General features: G+C 42.3%; 1 protein-coding gene across 2 annotated transcripts in view; it reads left to right on the top strand.

The window, feature by feature from the left end:
* Positions 1 to 25,936, top strand: part of PDE8B (phosphodiesterase 8B) — a 282,903-nt gene that overhangs the window by 109,538 nt on the left and 147,429 nt on the right. For both annotated transcript variants that reach the window (XM_030192290.1, XM_030192291.1), the window contains exon 4: positions 19,316 to 19,375. In XM_030192290.1, coding sequence (XP_030048150.1) covers positions 19,316 to 19,375 — 60 coding nt within the window. The remainder of the gene's footprint in view (positions 1 to 19,315; positions 19,376 to 25,936) is intronic.

Raw genomic sequence — 25,936 nt, 5'->3', positions numbered from 1 at the left:
TATGTGTTCACATACACAAGCCAGTGTAAGTATTTTAGACCACTGCTTTTCAATCCGGTGTAACAGGCCACATTAATCCCCTGCCCAGACTATACCCGGGGTTAAAGTGGCCTAGGCCAGAGTATACCCCGGGGGATAAACTGGCCTAAAGGCCAGACTATATCCCCCTAGGCCAGAATATACCCCGGAGTTTACTCTGGCCTAGGCCACAATATACCCCAGAGTTTACTCTGGCCTAGGCCACAATATACCCCTCCAGGGCAGAATACACCAGAATATACCCCGCCCCCCCCCCCCCGGGATTTACTCTGGCCTAGGCCAGAATATACCCCGGAGTTTACTCTGGCCTAGGCCAGAATATACCCCTCCTGGGCAGAATAGAATATACCCCTCCAGGGCAGAATACACTATCTATGCCCAGGGGGATAAAGTAGCCTAGGCCAGAATATACCCCCCCCCCCCCAGGGAAGAATATACCCATTTTTGCCTTGGGGTATATCCTGCCCTAGGGGGTACAGCCTAGGCCAATTTATACCTAGTAACATAATGTTTAATTAATTTGACTGTTCATCTACTATAATAAAACGCACCCTCAACGTTCTGAGGACACTGACGTCACTACAGGCACTTAGACACCGGTTTGTAAGTTCATGGTGGTGAAGCCAGAACACTCACCATGTCTCCACGCCCCGCCCTTCGTCACACGTGATGACGTCGAGGGCGGAACATGTACACAACCATGCAAATGAACGAACGGGGAGAAGTAGGGAACCTCCCCTTCCAACGAATCGCAGCCGCTGAGGACATGCCCATCACCCCGCACCTTTTGCGCCATCGCCCTGCCCCTTTAACGTTAGCACCACGCCCCCGGTCGCCCCCTCTTCCCACCCATCACCTCCCCTCCCTTACGCTACTGTCCCTGGTGGTCTAGAGGTACCTGTTCGCTTGGGGCAGGAAAGAAAGAGCCCCCGCTTTCCTGCCCGGAGCACTGCTGCTAGCTGCCCTGCTGCATTCTCTGTGAGTCGGGCTCTCCGTGTTTCAAAATGGCCGCCGAGAGTTGAAGCAGCCTCGCGAGACTTCAACTCTCGGCGGCCATTTTGAAATGCCCAGAGCCGGATGCAGCAGGGCAGCTATCAGCAGCGCTACGGGCAGGAAAGAGGGCGCTCTTTCTTTCCTGCTCCGAGCGAACAGGACCTCTACACCACCAGGGATACTAGCGTAAGGGGAGGGGAAGGGAGTCCCGTGCCCGCTAGCGCCCGTTTCATGACAGGCAGAAACGGGCCTTTTTTTACTAGTAATATAATAAAAGTCATAATGTCCTGAAACTTCATCTTCTAAGACTTGGAGCTCCTCACTTTAATATAAACGTTCAAAGTTAAACATTGATAACAACATCAAAATGATCATGCTTGTTTTCAAGATAAAGTATGTGTTCTGTTGTTGACTGCAGATTGAAACTTGCGGGATAGGTCAACCAATCCACGGAGTCACCAACTTTTGTGTGGATGACAATGTCACAACTCAGCAGATTTGCTGTGGCCATGATCTCTGTATTAGTTGCCCATGCTCCATCACGGGAGATGCCAGAGATGTTCACATATTCATTCATCTTTTGGTTCAAGTAGTCCTGTAGTTTTCTTCTCAAGTCATTTTTCATGTGGTGGATGACTTTCTTTCTGAGCAGGGAGTGGTTGTCCTCTGTTCCTGTCAGAAAGTAGCTGATGGCCCGGAAGTAGCAGTTGCCATCACCTTTGGTTTTATATGTACGCCGTGGTTGTCCAAGGTCCCTTGTGCATCCACAATACACAACCTTACCAAATGTAAGGCCAAGAGTTGTGCTAAGATACTTTCTTTCTGAACTTGGTAGTGGGTTGAAAGTCTTGGTTTGCTTATGTTTCTGTGCAGCAGAGTCACTGAGACAATCATCAGAGGACTGAGGTGGTGGAGTAGTCTCTTCATCCTGGTAAATCTTAAGGTTGCTGGCATGGTAGGTGTTCTTCAGTATCTTGCCAGTCTTATTGTTCTTAAGTTTTACTCGTCCCTTGGTCAAGGATTCCACAACAAAGTAGGGTCCAATCCAGCGTGGTTCCATCTTTGAACCCATGCGATGAATACGTTGCTTATTCTTGATGTAAACGATGGTTCCAGCAGTGATTTCTTTTTGGCTGTTGTGTCGATGGTCAAAGGCACACTTCTGGTGTTCCTGGGCAGAGTGAATGTTGGTACTGACAGTTGAGCAGAGCTTTTTATGAATGGTTGTCAGTGTATTTAGCACATCAGGGTTGGCATCATCTGAAAGGGGCATGGTGTCCATAGTGTCATATTCTGAGGGATTGAGGTCCATAGGAAGCTTGGCCTTCCGTCCATACATGACCTCAAATGGAGTGCACTTGGTTGAGGCATGCACAGATGTGTGATAGGCAAACAAAACACCAGGGATGAACTGGTCCCAGTTGTTTCCTTGTTCATTGACAAGCTTACTGAGAGATTCCTTGAGTGTTCGATTGTCACATAACATACATAGTAACATAGTAGATGACGGCAGAAAAAGACCTGCACGGTCCATCCAGTCTGCCCAACAAGATAACTCATATTTGCTGCTTTTTGTGTATACCCTACTTTGATTTGTACCTGTGCTCTTCAGGGCACAGACCGTATAAGTCTGCCCCGCACTATCCCCGCCTCCCAACCACCGGCTCTGGCACAGGCACAGACCGTATAAGTCTGCCCAGCACTATCCTCACCTCCCCAGCCCTGCCTCCCAACCCCGGCTCTGGCACAGACCGTACAAGTCTGTCCAGCACTATCCCCGCCTCCTAACCACCAGTCCCGCTTCCCACCACCGGCTCTGGCACAGACCGTATAAGTCTGCCCAGCCCTATCCCCGCCTCCCAACCACCAGCCCCCGCCTCCACGTTCCTGCTGGCCATTTGTTTGTGGGTGGTAGGCAGATGAAATGCGGTGATCTGTTTGAAAATGCTCCATCAGGTTGTCGATAATCGAGTTCACAAACTCTTGTCCCTGGTCACTTATGACAGTGTCCATACAGCCAAGGCGGCAAATAACGGAATACAAAAAATTTGCTACTGACTTGGCACTCTTATCTGGAACAGCTGTAGCTTCAGTCCACTTTGAGAAATGATCAGTGGCAGCAACGATATATTTGTTGCCATTCGATGTTTCCTGAAGAGGATCCATCATATCAATCCCGACTAAGCTCCATACTTTTCCAGGCACTGGTATACTGTTGAGTGGTGGAGCCTCCTTGCTGATTTTGGGATTTGTAACAAAACATTTTTGACAGGCTTTGACATGTTGGTGAATGTCGTTCTTCATTCCCTTCCAGTAATAACGGACGGAGATTTTGGCTAATGTTTTATCTCTGCCAAAATGGCCACCAGAAATTGGGTTGTCATGACAGGCCTTAAGGATATTTGGCAGTTGTCTTTTAGTTAGAACCTCCTTTTCCCCATGGAAAAGAATCCCTCTGTCTGCTCGATATGGCTTAGCTGTTTGTCTGAACTGGGTCTTGGCATTTAGACGTTTCTCTGGAGGTAGATCGTAGATCCACAGGGGGTACTTTTGTTGTGCTGCAGTGTAGAATGTCAAAAGTTGGTTATACAGTTGGTCTTCCATGGTTGTCAACAATGGTAAAGTAAAGAGTTTGGTGTTAGAAGAAGCAGCTGTGTGTATGAGGATGATAAAAAGAGATCTGCACTTTTCAACCAATTAGAGACAGGGTGAGAAAACCAGGGAAGTGACAACAGAGGAAGCAGCTTCTCAACCAATCAGAGATAGGCTGAGAAAATGTTAGAGGAAGCAACCAATCAGAGACAGGCTGAGAAAGTGTTAGAGGAGCACAGATGGTATATTCTGGCCTGGAGGGGTATATTCTGGCCTAGGCTACTTTTATTATAAACAGTCAAATTTGTTGAACATTATGTTACAATTGCATTATATTGTTTTAGAGGGAGTATGAATTAGCCTAGCCCCCAATTTATATTCCCGGGGTATAATCTGGCCTGAGGGGGTATAAAGTGGCCTAGGCCAGAGTATACCCCGGGGTTAAACTGGTCTAGGCTAGAATATACCCGGGGTATACTCTGGCCTAGGCCACTTTAACCCCGGGTATAGTCTGGGCGGGGGGTATACTCTGGCCTGTTACACCGGTCTTTAAGGCACACCTAGTCCCATCAGGTTTTCAGGATACCCACAATGAATATGCATGAGATAGACTTACAAGCCAAGGAGGCAGTACATGCAAATCTATGTAAATCTATCTCATGAATATTCATTGTGGATATCCTGAAAACATGATGGGGCTAGGTGTGCCTCAAGTACTAGGTTGAGAAGCACTGTTCTACACATTTAAAGATTATAGAATTATCTTTTATGTGCCACTGTGTGAGATTTGGGTTTCATGATCAAACCCTGCTTTTTCTTTTTTGACCATCTGGAGCTGCTCCTAACTTTGAGAGTTATACTCATAAATTGGTCTCTTTGAAATTGTACTAGGGCTGAATGCAGACATTTTTATTCAAAATGTCATTAAACTCCTAAATTTAGAGCATAAAAAGTGGGTGGTGTCAGGGACAGATTTAGGGCGGGGAAAAGAAGTTAGGATCTTAGCTCTTATTTAGAGTACTAGGCTCTTAAATCTTGGCAAATGAATCGCAGGTCTAAATTTATGAGCATAACTTTTAAGCTCCTAAATTAAGTTGAATTTCCAGCTGAAAAATTATGCTTCTAAGTTTGGTGGAAAATAGGGCACAAATTTAGGAGCCTAACTTAGATGTGTGACCCCCTCACCCCCCAAAAAGTGCCTCTGCTGCAGGCAGAAGGTGAGGGGTTACTATGGTAATGGAGTCTGGTAAAGTTTGCCCAGTGGGTGGAAATGGGGGAACCTAGCCTTCAGAGACAGGGTGGAGATGTGATTATTATTATTATTATTAACATTTGTATAGTGCTACCAGACGCACACAGCGCTGAACACCTGACACAGAGAGACAGTCCCTGCTCGATGAGCTTACAATCTAAAAATACAGGCAGACAAGACAATTAAGGACGAGGAAAGTACTGGGTGAGAAGGAACAAGGATAGGGGAATTGAGTAGTGATAAAAGGCATTGTGAAAAGTGGATCCAGATCTTTGATTGCCTTACCCCTGCCAAGACTCTGAGTACCAAGGGGGAGTTCCAGAGCTGAATAGGTAGACTTTGGTGTGGCTGGTTGCTGGAAACCTCATTCAGGGGGCAGAGAGTCTGAGTAGGGTTCTCGTTGAGGGAATTTGTGAGATGGAAGGAGTACCTAGTGGAGAAAGACACCCTACCTAGGTGGGAGGGATGTATGTGTGGAGGAGCCCCACTCCCAGTAGGATTTTGCCAGCCAGCAATTGGATGTGACTTTGTCTTCTCGTGCATTTAAACTGAAGAAATGAGGATTGGGTTATGAACTGTTGTTGGTTTGATGTTGATCAAGTAAAAGAAAGTTTGAAGTTACTTACTGAGACTGCTGGTTGTTATTTGGAGAGTGGACATTTGCATCCCCCAGGTTGGGAATACCCTTCAGCCTACCAGGATTTAGCTTGGCCCTGGCCTGTGCCCAGCTCATCTGAAGTAAAGTTTGTTTTGTGAGCCCTGGTCCTGGGTACCTGACCTGGGGAACTTAGACTGCAGCCCTGACTGAGGGGTAAACCAGGATTACAGAAGCATCAATTTAGGAGGTCAGCATTTTTGAATATGAGGCCCATCATTTTAATTTGTATATATTTATTTATATCTCTGTGAGGGAGCGAGTGGTATAGTGACAGGTGTCTCCAAGACCACTCCCTCACTGGTGGTGCAGTTAAGCCTTCTTACAGCAGGTGTTGCTAAACAATCATCCCAGAGGCTGAGTTGGCGGGACGGGGCTCATACTAGGATGGAGTTAAATGCCCTGAGTTAGTGTAGAGAAAGGGAGGCCCTGAGGACAGGGGTCTCCTGCAGAGTTACTGAGGGCAAGGATCCTGACAAGGTGATCTAGCTTAGGCTACAGTACATGGTGGAGTTCCAGGGAAGAAGGGTGGCCCTAGCTCACACCTTGTATGCTGAGTGAGAAGTCTTGATGCTTATACTTGAAGGAATTCCAGGGTTGAGTGCTTGTGAGAAAGAAGACTGCCAAGGTATGCTCAGAATCCCTTGATTGCCGAACTGTGGTTGTAAGTAATGAAGACATTGTATATGGAAGAGAGTAGCCATGCCAGAGGAGGACTAATGAAAATAAGATTGTGTTTGAGAGACTTCCATGAAGAGTATTGAACTTTTGATGAAACAGGCTTGTTTATTTCCCTTGTACATAGTAATAAAGATTTCCATTTTGACCTTACACTATCCTCTGGTTTTCTGAGGGTTCCATGCCGCCTTACCAAGTCACGCTATCACAATCTCAAAGAAGAATTATGAGATTCTTATTGGATACAAGTCAAGCAAAACCACCTTTCATAGGCAAAAATATATCAATAGTACTCTTCATTGAAGCAGTGCACAGCTTGTAGTCACTGTGTCTCAAATGAAAGCCACCTTAAAACCCCATAATCCTGCCCAGGAGCAGGCCACCCAAGGACACTATTATGTTGCTTCCTCTCTTCCTGTGAAGTAAGAAGGAGCCCTTACAAGACACTTTATTAAAAATTATTTGCTTTCACCATAACTTGTGTGCATGGCTTGTCTTACCTGGTTCCATGGCCTGCCCTCCCTCACATTACCACAGGTCTATAAGCAGTCTGTAAAAGTTACATGTTCAAACTTCTCTAACTTTTTTTTCACTTAAAAGGATAAGGGTTTGGACTGTTGTATTACAGATTGTTCGTTCTAACAGAGTTCATGAAAACCTCATTTTTGTTTCTGTTACTTTGGTTAAGCTCTGGAACTCATTGCTGGAGGATGAGGTAACAGTGGTTAGCGTATCTGGGTTTAAAAAAGGTTTGGACAAGTTCCTGGAGGAAAAGTCCAGACAAACATGGGGAAAGTCACTGCTTGCCCTGGGATTGGTAACTTGGAATATTGCTATTGATTGGGTTTCTGCCAGGTACTTGTGACCTGGATTGGCCACTGTTGGAAGCAGGCTAATGGGCTAGATGGACCGTTGGTCTGACCCAATATGGCTATTCTGGTTTTTTTTTCAGTCATCTTTTTCCAGCGATTGTCACATGTGTGCCAGTGCTAGTATTCTAGACATATATACATTGTATAAAATATTTCATGTATATGGAAGCTCCAATGCTACTACATCCCAGACTAAGGTCCCAGTGCACACAAATATGTATGAGCTTTTCAGCCTATGTACTTCTATTAGATTATTCGGTCACACACTTTTAGTTCAATAATTTTTTATTAAAGAAGATGCAGTTTAACATTGTAATTGAGTATTGTATACAATCCTCTTTATCACACCGCTTGTTAACAGTAACCAATTCTAACATCAACAACAAATTACTTTATTATTGTTCTTTCCCCTTTCCCCCCCCCCTCCCGTCCCCCCTTCCCAAGCTCCCCCCCACCTGACCCTTCCCCCCTCCCTCTCATTCTTCTCCTCCTTGTATGTTTGCACATTTCAGTCATCTGTTTATTGGTTATATATTTGCAACGTATTCATTATTAAACTGCGGGCTCTGCCTCCCATCGATTGAATATAGGGTTCCCATATTACCCAAAACTCCATTTTCTTTTTGGGAGTATCTCTCGCATCTCTGGCCTCCCATGTAACGAGCATCTGTAGCCCATTACGCCAATGCCAAAATGAGGGAGCTTCCTCCTGGATCCAATATTGCATTATACACATTTTCCCAATGATACTGACTTTATACATAAACTGGCGTTCTGCTTTTCTCAAGGTTGTCCTACTTCCTTTATAACCCAATATACACCTCTGGGCATTCAGAGTAACTGGTTTATTTAGTATACATGCACAATACTGCTGTATTTTCATCCAGAATCTCTGTATAGAAATACAGTCCCATAGCATATGTAGAAACGACGGGTCTGTACTTCCACATTTGTAGCATTTACTCTCTGATATACGTCCCACATAATATGCTTGTTTAGGTGTGAAATATCCCCGCATGATTATACGATACTGAGTTTCCCTATGTCTTGCATTACGTAAGTTGTCTTTGATCTCTGTCATGTAGGTTAAGATGTCAGCTTCTGTGACTGCCAGTCCTAGATCATTTGTCCATTTTTGTGCCACCCCTGCTAATGACTTAGGTAGTTTCAGCTTTGATATTGCTACATGCATTCCCGACACCGTAACCCTTTCTATCCCTGGGGGTAGGAAAAAGTGTTCCAGAAGAGGGAACAGTTCTCTAGAACACCCCTCTCTTATCAATCTAGCCATGTAAACCTTCACCTGTAAATAAGAATACCAATCCACATTGTCATCCCCAACTATCTGTCCCAATTCACCTTGTGTCCGTATTCGTCCTGTATTGTGTAGTAAGTCTGCCACTACCACCACCCCTTCCGTTGCCCATCTGTGGTGTCTAATCGACTGGATACCCGACTGAAAATCAGCATTGCCAATTAATGGTAACATGTCAGTACATCTTGGATTTTTCCCCAAGAGTTGGATTACATAATCCCATGCCTTTCTCATTGGAGCCAATAAAAGATGCTGCCTCCACTCAGTAGTTATCTTATGTGTGGGGGCATGTAACAAATAGTAGGGATGATATGGTTTAAATAAATTTCGTTCCATCCCCCATGGGGTGTAATCTTCCGTTCCTAGTACCCAATCTGCCACATGTCTTAACAAGCATGCCCAATTATATTCTCGCAGATTAGGTAACCCCAATCCTCCTTTCTGCAATTTCTCACTCAAATGTTCAAATTTAATTTTTGGTTTCTTTCCCCCCCAGCAAAAGTATGACAACATTCTCTTTAATTTTTTAAAATCTTTCTGTTGTAAGTATAATGGCAACTGTTGAAATACATATAGCCATCGGGGAAATAATACCATGCTATACAGACTTATTCTCCCACTTAATGTCAACGGCAATGTATGCCAATGGGCCAATGTCTGCTTCGTCTGTCTCAGAAGATTATCTATATTTTTCCTATAGAGTTGGCATGGATCCGCTGTTAAAGTTATTCCTAAATACTTAAATTCCCCTATAACCCATCGTAAGGGAAACTCCCCCCTCCACCCTGCAAGTATTGTATCTTGTGTTGGCATACTTTCTGATTTTTGCATATTAAGTTTAAAGCCCGAAAACGAGCCATATTCTTTAAATCGTTCTAGCAATACCGGTAGTGCTACCTGTGGCTTGGTAAGATGGACCAAGAGATCATCGGCAAATGCCAAGATTTTAAATTGATGAGGTCCCATTTGCACCCCTGTGATCTCCCGGTCCTCCAGTATTGTCCGCAGCAGCGGATCCAGAGTTAAAGCGAACAACAAGGGGGATAAGGGGCATCCTTGTCGTGTGCCTCTACCAATTTCAGACGTTTCAGTATAGTCCCCGTTGACATATAACCTGGCTAAGGGTTCTTTATACAGTGCGGCTATAACTTTTACAAATGACCCATCAAAGCCATATGCTGACATTGTCCGAAACATAAATCCCCAGTCTACTCTATCGAACGCCTTTTCGGCGTCGAAACTTATGAGTAAGGAGTCTTCTTTCTTTCTTCTCACACATTCTAATGAGGCTAATATCTGTCTGATGTTCTTGACGATCTGTCTCCCTTTAATAAATCCTCCTTGTGGTAAGGCTATAATGTCTGGCAAGATCCTTGCTAGCCTATTAGCGTAGATCCCCGCCAATAGTTTAGTTTCATAATTAATCAGGGAAATTGGTCTATATGATTCTGGCTTAATCAGGTCCTTCCCTGGTTTGGGAAATACCACAATGTCTGCCACTCGAAGGGTCTCTGGTAAACATTCCTGATCTACTGCCCGCTGCAAGGCCATCATTATTGGTTTACCAATCTCTGCCTCCAACAGCTTATAAAATTCAGCTCGATACCCATCAGGTCCCGGGGCTTTCTGTAAAGGACTACTTTTGATGGCCCTGGCTATTTCGTCTAGTTCAATAGGTTTGTTAATCATTTCCCTCTGGGCCTCTGTTATTTGTGGTAGTACTATGTTATCTAAATATATCTCAGGCTCTAACTGATCTTCTGTAGCAGGCTGATAGAGCTGGGTATAATAATTTAAGAATATTTGTCTAATTTTACTCTGAGTGTGTTACATTCCCTGAGGGATGCTGTAAAGTAAGTACCCTTTGTGGGCCAGTCTTTTTCCTGATTAGCCCTGCGAGCATTTTACCTTGCTTATTACCAAATTTATAGAGTTGATATCTATAGTATATTGCTGATTTAATAGCTCTTTGATGGATTAAAGTGTTTAAATTTATCTGTGTGACTAGTAGCTGCTCTCTTACTGTACTTTGGGCTTTGTCCCTATAATTACGTCGTAATTTGACTAATTGCTTCCCTAGCCTAAGTATTTCCTGTTCTCGTCTTTTTTTCTTTCGGCTGCAATAGGCTATTATTTCTCCTCGGAGCACAGCTTTCGCTGCCTCCCAGTACAATATAGGTTCTGATGTATGCCTCTCATTATGAATCTTGTATTCCATCCATTTCTCTCTGATATAACTCAGAAATTCATCATCATAATATAGCTCAATTGGAAATATCCATTTCCGCCTCTTAGATTGCGTATCTTGTCTATTGATGATGATATAGATTGGCGCATGATCTGCTATTATGGTAGGATCTATGCCTGCCTCTTGTACATCTGGGAGAGCCCCTTCATTAATCAAAATATAATCAATCCGGGATTGTGTGTGATGTGCTCTTGAGTAATGTGTATAATCTCTAAGGCCTGGATTTAATATTCTCCACACATCAATAACTTCCAATGTATCACACATCCAAGGAATTCCTTTCATATGATTCCCTTTTCCTCCACCCGTATTACAAGTTTTATCTATAGTTGCGTCCGCCACTATGTTAAAGTCTCCCCCAATCACCGTCTGTATATGTGGGTCTTGTAGTTTAATTTTTTGAACACGCATAATTAAGGTTTGAAAGAACCTTTTGCTGTACACATTCGGGGCGTACACATTTACCAACAGCATCGGCATTCCATCTACCGTCACCTTAGCGATAATAAATCGGCCCTCTGGGTCTGTATAAACATAGTTCTGAGTTACTTGGAGTGTTTTATGAATCAAAATTGCTACTCCTGCTTTTTTCCCCACTGCAGGAGCCTCTAATACAGTACCCACCCACCATGATTTTAGTTTTGCATGTTCCTGTGTTGTTAAATGTGTTTCCTGTAACATGGCTATCAATGCTCCCTTTTTGCGTAACTCCCCCATTATTTTCTTTCTCTTAATGGGTGAGCCTATACCTCCAACATTCCATGAGTATATTTTCATATTCTTCATGTTATTCCTCCATATATTGCTTCCAATAGCTGACTAATTTCTTGCCAATTCCCGGACTGCTGTCCCAGCTGCAGCAGTCCCATATATTTATCATGTGCATTATATTGTGACTGAAAGTGTCCATAATCATACATTTCCATCCTCTTTCCCCTTTGAGAAGAATTTAGCTTATTCTTTCTGTATACATTACGTCCCCTCCCCTTATCCTCTAATCCCCAGCCCCTCCCCCCTTCCCTTGTCATTAACCAAACCTTCCCCCCGTTTGGTTGGTCACCGCTAATTAATGCTTACCTCCCCCCCCCGTTCAGGTCTTAATCTATTCCCTCTTTCTCCCTCCCCATGTGTTAAAGGATACCATTAATAGCATTTCCCCTTTTTTGCTCCCCCATTTCCACCATACTGACCACCTTGTGATCCCATCCATATGTGTACGAAATTACCTTCCCACTTCATCCCCTGTATGGCATTCATCTGTAACGTATAACTTTACACAATGCCTTCTCCCCTCATCTGTAACTCCCAATTCAAGTCCAACAACATCACTTATCAAGTCCTGAGCCATCTATAATTTTAAGTTCTTACAACTCTCCTGCTTCTGTCTGTCTCCACCTTTCCAAATATCTTCATATTTTCGCTAGTACGGTGCATTCTGCTATCTGTCTGATCAGATTCAAGTAGATCCAGGCTCTTCAGGCTCCGCTTCCGCTGCCCGCTCCAATTCAGCTACAAAGGCTCCCGCTTCTTTCTCCGATGTAAAGATTTTTAATCTGCCATTGTGTGTCAGTTTCAAAGTAGCGGGATATTGCAAGGAGAAACGAATCTTCATCTCAAATAACTTTGAACACACTGGCGAAAATGCCTGCCTTTTTGCTGATATTCCAGCCGAGTAGTCTTGAAAACAAAGAATCTTCTTGCCTTCATAGGTTAAAGTCGTTGCGGAGCGCGCTGCTTGTAGTATACACTGTTTATGCATAAAATTTAATATCTTGCATATAACCACTCGTGATGTAGTTTTCCCCAGCTGGCGAGTTCCCAGGCGATGAGCTCGTTCTATTCTCAATGGGCCCAATGATTCTGGAAAATCCACTTGTGCAGTCAGCCACTGTTCCAGGGTTTTTTCTAACTGACGGGCCCCCAGCGCCTCTGGCAGACCCACCAGGCGGATATTGTTCCGTCGGGAAAGATTTTCTAAATCTTCGATTTTATTCTCCATGTCTGCCACAAGCTTCTTCATGTCTTTCTGAGCGTCCTCCAAATCTGTTACGTGGTCCTCGACCACGCTGGTCTGAGTCTGGAACGCAACACATTCTTTGGTCAGCTCTCCAATCTTGGCGTTCAACTGTTCCAGTTTACTATCCAGTTTTTGGTCGATCGGAGCCAGACGTCGCTCAAGCAAGTCCTCCATCACCACTGTGAGTTCGGACGTTATCTCCGCTATCCAAGCGGAGGAGACCGATGATCCCGCATCAGGAGGAGACGCCGCCAGTTTGTATTCGGTCGTCTTTCCCCTCTGTTTGTCCCGCGGCGCTGATCTCGCTGTCATTTTCAGCTTTTACCAGTGAAAATGTCGACAGGAGCACTCCCCAAGCCTTGTGCTACAATTTTATGCACTTTAGAGGGACAGATTCTCTCGCTGATTCGTGAACGGGTAGGTTGGCGACGGAGAGAGATTCACCCGCGACCGCTCTCCATCACAGCATCACGTGACCTCGGTCACACACTTTTATAAGAACCATTTTTCACAATACACAGCTAGGGGTCAGGTGCCGCCATTTTGGACCTTGGTGGCACTGGAGACAGGAGTGAGTAAGCATTGCTGTTGCCTGACCAGATTGGAGGTTGGAGCGTCTGGTCTGGGGGAGGGGGTATACTAGACCCCCCAGAGATGCTTAATTTTAAAATGTTAGGGCCACTAGATTACCAGGGATTGTCAGGGAATTGTGTCAGCTACTCTCCAGGGAGAGGATCGGGTCAGTACCTTTTGGATAGGTTTGTTGAGGAGGGGGGACAGCTTCTTTTCTGTCAGGGAGAGGTCCTGGGGTTGATTCAGATCCATGACTTTTTAAAAACATCATCCTTCCTGTCACTGCATGAGCTAGTCACCGCTCACATACTGACAGGAAGGATGACATTTTCCAATTTGCTGCAGATTACTGCTGTGATTTTAATGTAGTAATAATATGCATGCTCATTGATTACTGCATCCTGTGGTAAATGTTTTGCAGGAACCTTAATGGCTCTAATGCATGACTTTCTGCATTGGCCCCATTATCTTTCAACACAGTGCACTGTTGGACCCCTTTACTTCAAGAACAATTATAGGTAGAGCTTCTATTTAGGTGTTTATATTATTTAAAAGTTTAGTGTTTATTTTTAGCTACTGGTATTTTAAAGTTCTATGTAGATAAATACAATTTGTTTGTGGCATTCCTCTTTCCAGCCTGTCCTCAACTATCTTCTCTTTGTCACCACTGCTCTCTTAAATCACCAGTCCTTTGAAATGTGCTCTTTCCTTCTGATTTGATTCCAGTAAACATGGATTTCACTTTGTTTTTGTACCAAGGGGATTTACCAGTGTTTTATTAAAGCCTTAAAACAGAAGCCCTAATTATAGGATAGGAAAAAAGTGCAAAGAACCATCATTATTCAATAGTAGGGATAGTTGGATTAATCTTTGAGGAGCGTTTTTATCCTTGGAGAAAAGATTAAGGGGGATTTGATCAACCTGTAAATGTGCAGTAAAAGCCCTGATGGTTCCTAATGTAGAGAGAAGATGTTAGCTAAAACAAGGGTTACCCAATTGCTGAAGAAAAGATGTTTAAACTCACATGCAGAACATGGTATTGAGACTGATAATTGGCAGAATTGGCAGCTAGCTGAGACATTCTAGTCCCATTTGTAAACTTTTTAAAAAAATTAAGTTGAATAAGTTCTTAGATATTTAGATATTTGGGATCTGATAGATAGTGATTCAAAAGGTTCTGCTCCAACTGCTACCTTGAAATCTGTAGAGCGTTTCATCTGGTGGAGCAAAATTATGTTATTTTTATTTTAGAACAAATACAATGTAACTACAATACTTACTATATGGGAAGCATAAGAATTATAATGCAAGTCTCGTCACTTAGTAGGAGGAAAAAGCTTTAAAGAGCTCCAGATCATCACATTCTCTAGAGCTAAATTCATCATTGGCACAAAAAAAACCTCCCACTTATTAGTCCAATCTATTGAAAAAAAAAAAAAAAAAAAGACTACTTAGCTCAAAATAAATTCCCTGACAATCCCTTTTAATCTAGTGGCCCTTCCACCCCGACCCTAACATTTTAAAAATAAAGACTTTATTTCGAGCTAAGTAGTCATTTTTTTTCAATAGATTGGACTAATAAATAGGAGGTTTTGTTGTGCCAATGATGAAGAGTACTTTGCTCTAGAGACCAGGGGCGTAGCTACGTGGGGCCACGGGGGCGTGGGCCCCCACAGATTATGCTCTGGCCCCCTCTACATTTGGCCCCCCCCCCCGCTGTTGCCGCCCACCCTGCTGCCGCATCAGGTACCTTGTTTGCTGGCAGGGGTCCCCAATCCCCGCCAGCCGAAGAGTTTTCTTCAGTGCCGGTTGACTCCGGCGCCTTCGTTGTGGGATCATCTGTTTCTGACACCTTACGTCCTGCACCGTGCATGTAGCCCCCTGCCAGCAAACAAGGTACCTGATGCGGTGGCGGGGTGGGCAGCGGCGGGGGGGGGGGGTTTGCGGTTGCGGCGGCGATCCAAAGTGGCGGGGGGGGGGGGGTTGTGGTGGTGGGGGGTCGGCAGCGGTGAGGGGGGGAGGTGGCTAAACAGTGTCCCCCCACCTTGGGCTCTGGCCCCCCTCCCGCCGAGGTCTGGCTACGCCCCTGCTAGAGACGTGATGGTCTGGAGCTCTTTGAGGTTTTTTCCTCCTATTAAGTGATGAGATTTGCATTATAATTCATATTCTTCCTATATATTAAGAATTGTATTTACATTGTGGGCCCTGTTTACTAAGGTGCACTAGCGTTTCTTGTGCACGCTAAAAACACTAGTGTGCCTACAGTGCAGCTTAGTAAACAGGGTCCTGTATTTGTCCTACAATTTTCGATTCTCCTACCCCTTGGGATATTGTTTATTTTTATTTTAACATATTTATGTCCTGCCACTCAAAACGTCTAGGTAGGCTACAGTACAAACATCAGAAATAATATCAATCGCATATAAACAATACAGTAGGGCAAATGTTGAGAATTATGTTTAACATATACAACTAAGTGTATGATTAGATTTAATTATACAATGGATATGTATGAATATTCCTTATATATAAGGGAGAAAGGGAAATGTAATAAGAGGTTAAACACAAGTACACTTTGTGAGAAAACCATGAGACACAGTTATTACTGCCAGTCCTGAGTAGTGTATAACTTTCAGGCTCTGGTGCAATCATATAATTACAGTATCTAACTGCTGTTACAAATATTGGGGTTGATATTCAAAAGGACTTAAACCATAAGTTCTTTTAAAAGAATTCATGGCTTGTTGCCTGGTAAATTTTGGCTCTGCAATTTAATATTCCTAAGAAAGAGGGCCAAGAAGAGTTCTGCTTGGGGGAGGGGGGAGGGGAGTTATTCAGATATCAAACTTGTTTGGGATAATGTGGGATATAAATATCACAAATAAATAAATTCAGGTACTATCCAGATTATGGGGTTACCCATAATCTGCAGCCACTTAGAGGGTATATCCCCAGCACAGCTCATAAGTACATAAGTATTGCCACACTGGGAGAGACCAAAGGTCCATCAGGCCCAGCATCCTGTTTCCAATAGTGCCCATCCAGGTCACAAATACCTGGCAAGATTCCAAAAAGTACATAACATTTTATGCTGCTTATCCCAGAAATAAGCAGTGGAGTTTCCCCAAGTCCATTTTAATAATGGTCTATGGACTTTTCCTTTAGGAAGCAGTCCAAACCTTTTTAAAACCCTGCTAAGCTAACTGCCTTTACCACATTCTTATGTCCACCTGCTGCTTGTGCTCTACACTAGCACCCTCCTCCCACTGACTGGATCACAACTGCCTCTGGCCGAGTCTCCTGCTCTCAAATTATCCCCAGTGATTTCTAGATTACTGGAGTCACACTCAGGCCTTTAAGAGGTAATTTTGTAAAGATTTGTCTGTGTGTAAAGCCTTTTATACCTGGAAAGGGATTTTAATAAAATTATGTGACTATGAATGTGTATGCTCAAAAATCACGGATACTGTACTTAGTAGGGTCAAGGGTATAGCCAGAAGTCCATTTTGGGGTGGGGGGCATACATTTCCTCTCTGTTCTCCACCCCCCATGCTGGTCCAGCGTCTCTCTCTGCCCCCCCCCCCCATGTGGGTCCAGCATTTATCTCTGCTGCTGCCGCCCCCCTCTGTGCAGGTCTGGTGTCTCTCTACCCCCCTCCCCCGGCAGTCCTGGCGTGTGACCGACAGAGGCAGTGAAACAGACTGTTTGCAGCTGGTCCTGCATTGGTCTGTTCTCTGTCGTGCCCTGCCTCAAGTGATGTAAATTTCTATAGGTAGACATGACAGAGGAAAGGCCCCATCAGGACCGGCTACAGGCAGTCTGTTTCACTGCCTCTGCAGGACACATGCCATGACTGGGAGACTGACTGTCGAGAGGTGGGGGAATCAGAGAAAGATGCCAGATCTACACTGGTGGAGGGGGGGGGGGGGGGGGGGGAGAGCAAGCAGCTGCAAAGATCAATGCCAAACCCGCATGGTGGGGTAAGGGTAGGAGCTGCTATTTTGGAGGGGGCCTCAGCCCAAAGAGGGAGGCCCCCATGGCTACACCATTGATAGGGATTCTATAAGTTCACTGTGCAAATTCTAAAGCGCATAACTGCATGAGGGTGTCATGGGTGGGTCAGGGGTGTGCACTTAACACCCTAAGGTTATAGATTACTGTCAGTTACATGCACACATTTACACCAGCCTTTGAAATGATGTCAGTGATTGTGTCTAAAGTTAGGCACATAAGTGCGGATTCACACTAGTATTCTATAATGGAAATTATGTGCTTTTTATCGCTGATATAGAATTTGCACTTAGCATGCATCATCCCGGTGCCTATCTTGAGGTGACCTGTAGATAATTACCCCCTATCTCCTGGATTCTGTATAAAGCGTGGTGAGTAGTGAGCATTGAATTGTGTACGCAGCAAATGTACATATGCTACTCAATTATCACTAGTTGGCAATAATTGGAATTTACATGCACTTCTTTTTGAGGCGTATCCTAAAAAGAGGTGTGCGTAAATTTCAACGCGTGTAGCTGAAAAGGGGCTGTGTCCATGGCAGGATTGTGGGCATTCTGGGGGTGTCAATCACGTTTATGTGCATTATTATAGAATTCAGGGGAATGTATATCCATATAGGCGCAGGCATTTACCCCAGGTTTTCAGTGGTGTAAATGGCCATGCCTAAATGTATGCATGTTATCACATACCATATAAAATGAGTTTATCGTGGTGGGCAGACTGGATGGACCGTGCAGGTCTTTATCTGCCGTCATTTACTATGTTACTATGTTATTCCAGTATGCTTACATTTTGGATGCCAAATAACAGAATCTAGCCCTACATGGATAACTTATTCTGCAGCTCTACTTAAATGGATAGGGTTGCTAAACAGCAGGCATAAAAGTAAGCAGATAAGTCATCTATTATTGTTAAACTGTGGCCGGGAAGCTTTATTTTTCTTTATTATTCAGGGAGTATGTGGTTGGAAGGCTATACATTAATTTGTGATACAAAGGCAGCTATTTGCATGGTTCTCTTCCACAAAGTTATTTTTGTTACTAACGGATAAGTCAACATTAATTTATAGCTATCCACAGTTCTAGGCAGTGTACAATGAAAATATACATAATAAATAAAATAAGATACTTAAAATATTATATAACATAAAGCATATCATTGTGTTCAAATTATTCTTCCTCAAGATACAGTTCTCAATTGCCAAATGCTTGACTAAAAAATAGTTTCTTGAGCTGTTTTCTAAAGGCACAATAGTCTTCAAACATTCTGATTTTGACTGATAATTTATTCTATTCAAAAGGCCCCACTAGTGTGAAAGACTTTACATGTCTCTGCCAATCGATTTGACATAGCACTGGGGAATTGCAGAAGCCTGGCACTTTCAGATCGTACAGTTCTGTTAGGCAAATATAGCTTCATAGATGTTACAATAGGGTGCTTAACCAGAAAAATATTTTGAAAATCATACATAATTTTAAATTTAGAACACCAGCATACTGGCAACAGTGCAATAAAGCAAAAATTGAACTAGTATGTTCAAACTAAGAAACTCCAGTTAGCAACTGAGCAGTGGAGTTCAGTTTTTCTTATATCTAAATGTACAGTACAATTAGTTTAAGATATTTCTTGTTCGAAAATACATGAGAAGGACGTCTTTACACTGGAGACATTCCAGATTTCAGAAACCAAGTTATATTCACTATATATTTTCCATCAGATGGAAATCATTTTATACTTCACTTAACAAAACATGCATTGCATATAATCCTTACTGAGTACCTGATCTATAGATTAATGTTGACCATGTCTATATAACAGTGTAGCCCCACTTTGATATTCTTCTTCTTTAGTGAATTCACATTTCTGATGCCAAGATCAAAAGCTGCCCTATAATTTCTAACATGCATTACAAGAAAAATTCTTAGTGCCAGTGACCCTGTCTCTCCAAATTAGATGCCTTTTCACATTTGGTAAACTTACAACATGACTGATTGCTTTAATGTTTTGCATTTTTGAAGTTCTATCAGTAAATAATACCACCGTTTGATTTAGAAATATTCTCCTTTACAGATCAATTCGTGCAACAAAACCGTCAGAGCACACTGTAATACTGGCTGTGGTTTCAAATGTGTAAGTTTTTCTTTATATATTTTTGGGTGACTTTTCAGTAATGTTCACATAACATGCTATTGATCACACACACCAGTGGCATAGTCGGAACTGATTTTTTTTTTTTTGGGGGGGGGGGGCTATTGGTTAACAGTGAATAACTCATTTCCTCTGTCACTTGCTTTTCTCTTCCTCTCCCTCACCCTCCAGTACTAAATTTCACAGGGATTTCCATGCCTCACCTGCTGAATAAATCTGAAGCTCAAGCAGGCTAAAGAAGTTCAGCAGTCAATGGCAGCATTTGGAACTGCTAGCAAGACTAGCCTGTTAAGTACCAGCAGGTTAGCAGTGCCCGATGCTGACTTCGAGACTAGTATCAGGACGTGCTCCCAGGAGAACTGAACATGCAGTTCAAAGAGCTACCACTGACAGCCATACTTCACATCTCAGCTGACTCAGCCTTTGGATTTCTTTAGCTGCTAGAGCTTAGGGATCCCTGCCACCTATAGCAGTCACGTGCCTAGTTGCTAAGGGGGGGGGGGGGGGGGAGGAGGCAAAGGCAAATGTGGAGGGACCATAGCTATGGCCCTGATACACATTCAATTTTCACTGTTATTTTTATGATGGTTCATATATTCATATTAATTTTTCATAAATGCTTTTTGTCTGCTCTGTAGACCGTTCTGAGCTTAAGGCTGGTACAGTATATAACATTTCCTATGTTTTATTATGAATATAGGGAGTATTATGCAAGAAAATGTACATGTGTAACTTTATATAAAAAATTGACACAAAAATGGCCGCCACCATTTTTTGTATATGGGAGATGATCAGCAGTGCTACAGTGACATCTGCTTTCCCCTGATGAAGCCTCTGTGAAATGGGGGTGCCTGTTGGGAGTCTTATTACTGCTAAGATAAGTGTCACCAGTTTATCCATTGTCATTAAAAAGATAAAAAAAGAAAAATCAAAAAATATTTTTGAGATTTAAACTTTTTAATACGAGACCAGCAAAAACGTCAAAAGAAATATTTTTGTGCAATAACAATGAGTGAGACCAGCAAGAAGTTAAATAAAGTTCCAAAGCCTGGTAGGAGGTTATCTGGGACCAGTGATTGAATTGTCGCTAAAAGTAGTTATTTTAAGCCACATGAAAAATATTGGTATAAAAACTCTGCGCTTTCTGAGGTCCCTTTCCTCTTGATAGGCAGACAGTTATGTGTATTGGAGTTGCAATCAGTTAGTATGTATCTTTTCCACATTTGGAGTTTCATGTGTAACTTTATCCATTTCAAATTAGTATTATGACTTTTGTACATTATAAAAAAATTAACAAATCTGCTTAGAGCAAAAAAGATGAGAAACTAAAAAACTTTGCTCTAATTAGCGATGAGAATTATCTGTGCTGTCATCAAGGAATATATCAAAAATAATTTAAACAAAAGGCCTCAATAGCCAAGGGTACCAACTCAGTGGACACACCTATTAAGGCTTCAATCATGGGCCAACCACCACCTCCGAAAAACCTACAGAGTGAAATGACTAAACCAGTCTGTAGTAAAAAAACAGGGTGGGGTTATAACTTAATAATCAATTGACTAAAGGCACAGATAATATCAAGTAAGCCTAAAAAATTGTAATATTATATGTCGGAAGAATGAAAAATATATATCAAAAGGGAAAACTAAATGTAAAGAACCAATAACAAAAAGAGTACTTAGCTTCAAACCCGGGAAGGAAAAAAAATCCACATCTGAGAGGCGCCTCTAAAAATTCTCTAACGAGATGGTCTTACATATGAAAAGTCTCATTCATTCCCTTTCAATCTCTCTCTCGACAGTCATAGAATTCTCACTGTTTCGTTACTTCTTCAGGTAAGGATATGCAAAAATAGCGAACATCTTCTGCATTGCATATGTTTGTACATTATAAACATGCCCATTAGGGGTGCAGATTCACAATATGTGCCTGAAATGTCTTCCACTCCTTGATAGATCTCCTTTTTATAAGGAGACCAAATTTGTGCCTGTTATGATCTTATGTATATAATCATAGATGGCAATAACTTCACATGGAGGGGCATTTTTTAAAGAATATCCAAGTCAGAATTGGGATATCTTGCTCATAACATCCAAAAACTCCTGTATATTTGACAGCAATTTTTGAATAGGAAAGATGTCCAGATTTCTTATTCGAAACAACATGAAAAGGATGGCCTAACACTGGAGACATTCATCCTGATCAACCATTTTACAAACTGAAATGTTTAAGTCATAAAAAGGAGAAAACTAGGCACAAGGACATCTGGCAGAGTTCTTATTGTAACCAGTAGGTTAAAAATTTAATATTTTTACCTGTTGTCAAGGGTTTTTCTTTTTTTTTGCCGGGGGGGGGGGGCTCCAGGCCTCCAAAAGGCATTGGTGGTCAGTGCTGCTTCCCGTGGTGGCTCCAGTGCCAGTCAGGAGACTGTGGGGGGGAGCCATGCATCCTTGCTGCCTGCCACAGCACCACCTGGGGCCTAAATTTGAGAGGTGCCCCGGCAAGGCTCCACAGGCACTGTTACCTTGGAGGGTCTTCTGGGACCTGGACCAGTGGTGAAGGTCAAGTGAAGATCCTGTAGGGGATTAGGTAAGGGGTCTGGTGGCCTATGATTTCGTTTAATTTTAAAATGTGTTTTTGGTCACCTTGAGCTTACATTTTTAAGGATTAACTTTTGGTAAACTCTAGTGGTAGTTATGGGTTCCTGAGAACCTCTTTAAGTGGGTTAGTGCTTTGGAATTTTTTACAAAAATCATTTTTGGGGTGAAACAAGGTTTTGTTTTGGGCCAGTTCTGAGCGTTAATTTTTTTTTGAGTGGGCGTCACTTGGGGATGTGCATGGGGTTATGCAGAATTTTATTAGAGGAGGTGTCTCTGGTTTTACGGGGTTTTGAGAGTAATTTATGACAAAAATGTGTGAGCATCCTTAAATTTATGTTTAAATGTATGAACAAAGTATAATATGTGTGGTTTGATAGGACTAATGGTTATAGGAGAAGAGAAAAGTGGGGAATGGATGATGGCTTTTTACAGACAAACCCAGGAATATGAAAAAATTACACAAAATACTATTGATGAGAGCTAAGGATGACATGACACTGTGTTTAGGCTAAACATGCCTGCCTCAGGAGTCTACTGGTGAAGAGTGGGAAACGGATGAAGGCTCTTCACAGACAAACCTAGGAACTGAAAAAGTTACACAAAATACTATTGATAAGAGCAAAAGACAACACAACACAACACTATGTTTCAGCTAAACGTGTCTGCCTCAGGAGTCTCTTGCTGAAGTAATGATATAAACGTTAGGTGCTGAAGGTACAATGTGCCTAAAGTGGCATGTTGCTAACCACACACTTATTAGGACTTCCTAAGATGTCTTTATAAAGACCAGCTGATTCTTTTCCACTTTTGGCACATTGTACCTGCAGCACCTAACATTTACATCATTACTTCAGCACGAGACTCCTGAAGCAGGCACGTTTAGCAGAAACACAAGGGCCAGGTTGGGCCTGAAGTAAAACAGCTTGCGTGTTATGCATGATTTGCTAGTGTGACAGTGTGGGAGTTTGCAACCTTTTGGAGAGACCGAGTTGCTATAGACAGTGTGACTGCAGTGTTCAAAGATTGCCCTTCTTTAGTTAGGGTATACAGTGACAAGTATAGAATAATAATTTATGTTTGCAAAATTAGAGACCAAAGTAAAGATAAGTCTGCACTTCCACATATAGCAAAGGAAAGCACATTGAGAAGTCACTGAGTTTAGTCAAACTTACCTTTTCTGGAGACTGGTTCTGGGTGTCTGCACCTGGAAAACTTAAAACAGATCACAAAGAATCAATTCTTAAGAGTTATGGTTATAGAGTAAAAGAAAAGTATTAACTAAGTGGTCTCATTTCCTATCTGATGTGTCATGTTGTTTCAGAACCGTATTGTTGTGCCTGTTAAAGAGATTTGAATTGTTAGTTAAATTGTTCTACCAGAAGAAATGTTTGAATGTCAGTTTACGCAACAAAAGAATCAATTTTGTTAACTAACACATTTTCTATATCCCAAATTGGGTTTAAATAAACAAGTAACTTATACTTTACCACCTATCTGGTTACTGGGTCTCAAAATCCTTTTAGTTTCCATCCCTTTCCTTAGTTTAGAACTTTGGAGACGAGGTTAGTTTAAATGGCTCTGAGCTCAGAGGTGTGCTGTGAGCTTGAGGTAATTTGGCCACAAGTAATGGTAAAGCTCGCAGGGCTCTCTCAGATTCAGCAGCTACATTATGAAAGTGGCCACACAGACATCTTTGCAGAACAGAGGAGTAGCCTAGTGGTTAATTTGTCAGCTAGCACATTTGTTTATTTCCGATCTGACGAAGAAGGGCAACCTTTGAAAGCTAATCAAGAAATGTATTAAGTTATGTCCAATAAAAAAGGTATCATCTTATTTTCTTTTCCATGTTTTATTTTGTTTGATTTCTATCGATAACCTTAAGAGTGGACTAACATGGCTACCACACTCCTCTACTGCAGTAGACTGTAAATGAAGAACCACAGTTTCAACTCCTCCTGTAACTTCTTTTTTTTTTTTTTTGTAAATGTGATCCCTCCAGGAACAGAAAAATGCCTGCTGTACCTGAATATACTTATCACTAATGACAAATATTTATATTGCAGTCAAAAGTACAACTGATATTCAAATATGAGCACAATGTCGTCTACAAAAGTTTAAAGATTAACTATATAAGGTAACTATATAAGGAACTACATCAGTGGTACTTGGCGACCCAGATGTTATCAAGGTTCACGCACCAACCTTTTCATTGGCTCCTTAAACATAGTAACATAGTAGATGACGGCAGAAAAAGACCTGCACGGTCCATCTAGTCTGCCCAACAAGATAAACTCATATGTGCTACTTCTTGTGTATACCTTACCTTGATTTGTATCTGCCATTTTCAGGACACAGACCGTAGAAGTCTTGCCCAGAACTAGCCCCACCACCCAAACACCAGCCCCGCTTCCCAATCTCGGCTAAGCTTCTGAGGATCCAAACTATCTTAACGAATAATTTCAACTCTTAAAAAGATTTCAAAGCATCACTTAACTTATCTGTATAAATGTTGGCTCAGGGGATGACCTCAAAATACTCGTTTGCAAAGATAGTTAAGACAGTTTGAATACATTTATGTACTTTAAGGAGCCCATTGAGTACCTGAATGTACACCACTTTAATAGCCTTCAGACTTGTAGGTGTCTTATATCTTTAGTAACAGTAAATATTTTTCTGTTCCTGGAGGGAGCCCCAAGAAAAAATTTTAACAGAGCTAGAATAGGATTTGAACCTGTGTCCCTTGGTTTATAGGCCACTGCACTAACCACTAAGCTACTCCTCTGACCTATTTACTACTATCTTCAGAATGGACATAGTACTTGCAGCCAACATAAAGCCTGATTTTCCTTTCCAGTTTTACTTTCAGGGGAAGGGGACAGCAGCCACTGGGGGATTAAGGAGGGGTCATGCCTTAATCTCTCCAGTGGTTAGCTGCTCAATCAGGGCACCTTTTGTAACTTGGAGGTGACTGAAACAGGTCTAGACAAAAATGTCCTCCTTTTTAGACATGGATGTTTCTTCCCATTCAAAAATCGCTGTTGGGACATCCTACCTTTTGGACTCTCCCTAGTTCCACCCAAAACACGCCTACAACATGGCCCCTTGCTATCTGGAAGAACTGCAGTGTGAAACGTCCAAATTCTGACTTTCCAAAATCGGGATTTGGATGCTTTCAGCAGATGGACCTTTTTTTTCAGGCATTCTGAAGTGTCCATCTGCTTTTAAAATAAGCACCATAAGGACATTCAGTCAATTTACACTTTACATGCATAGGTCCCAATTAAGCTTGGAAAAACTTACACCTTTTATTTTGGATTCTATTCTGCAAAAATATATATTTTTTATGTAAAATGGGTGACTAAGAGATTTGCTGCACCAGCAAATTTAACATTCAAAATAAATAATCTGGTTTTGGGGCCCATGCACTTTTAACATGTATAAATTTGCTCTGCCACATGGGTAGAGGGAACCACCACTGATAATCCATTAATGCTTCAATGTTTTCTTGAAGCTGTGTAGGAAGAAAATGCCATGACATTATTTCTCCTCTCTAAGGCCCCTTGCATACACTTAGGCAAAATAAAAAAGTACTGTAGTAATAACCTCTACTCAATATATGTAATTAGAGCATATAAAATTAAAACTGTGTAGCTAGCAATAAAATTAGTTGATAGCCAAAAACAATAGAAAGTGCATTCACAGCAAGCAAGGATACAGAAGGTTATTGAATCTGATCCCTAACATTGCCCAACCCTTCACTCACACTACTTTGTTTTATCTCTTCCTTCCTTGTTGCTTTTCCTCTTACATTTCTTCAGTCATTTAGTCCTTTTCATGCTCTTCCCACTCCCTTTGATCTATTCTTGCCCCACAGCTATTTATTTTATTCAACTGTCCCCCACACAGTTGCATCAACTCCCCTCTACCCCAACTCATTGTACCT

Source organism: Microcaecilia unicolor, chromosome 2, assembly GCF_901765095.1.
Source record: "Microcaecilia unicolor chromosome 2, aMicUni1.1, whole genome shotgun sequence".
NCBI lineage: Eukaryota > Metazoa > Chordata > Amphibia > Gymnophiona > Siphonopidae > Microcaecilia > Microcaecilia unicolor.
This window is presented reverse-complemented; position numbering and strand designations above follow the sequence as displayed.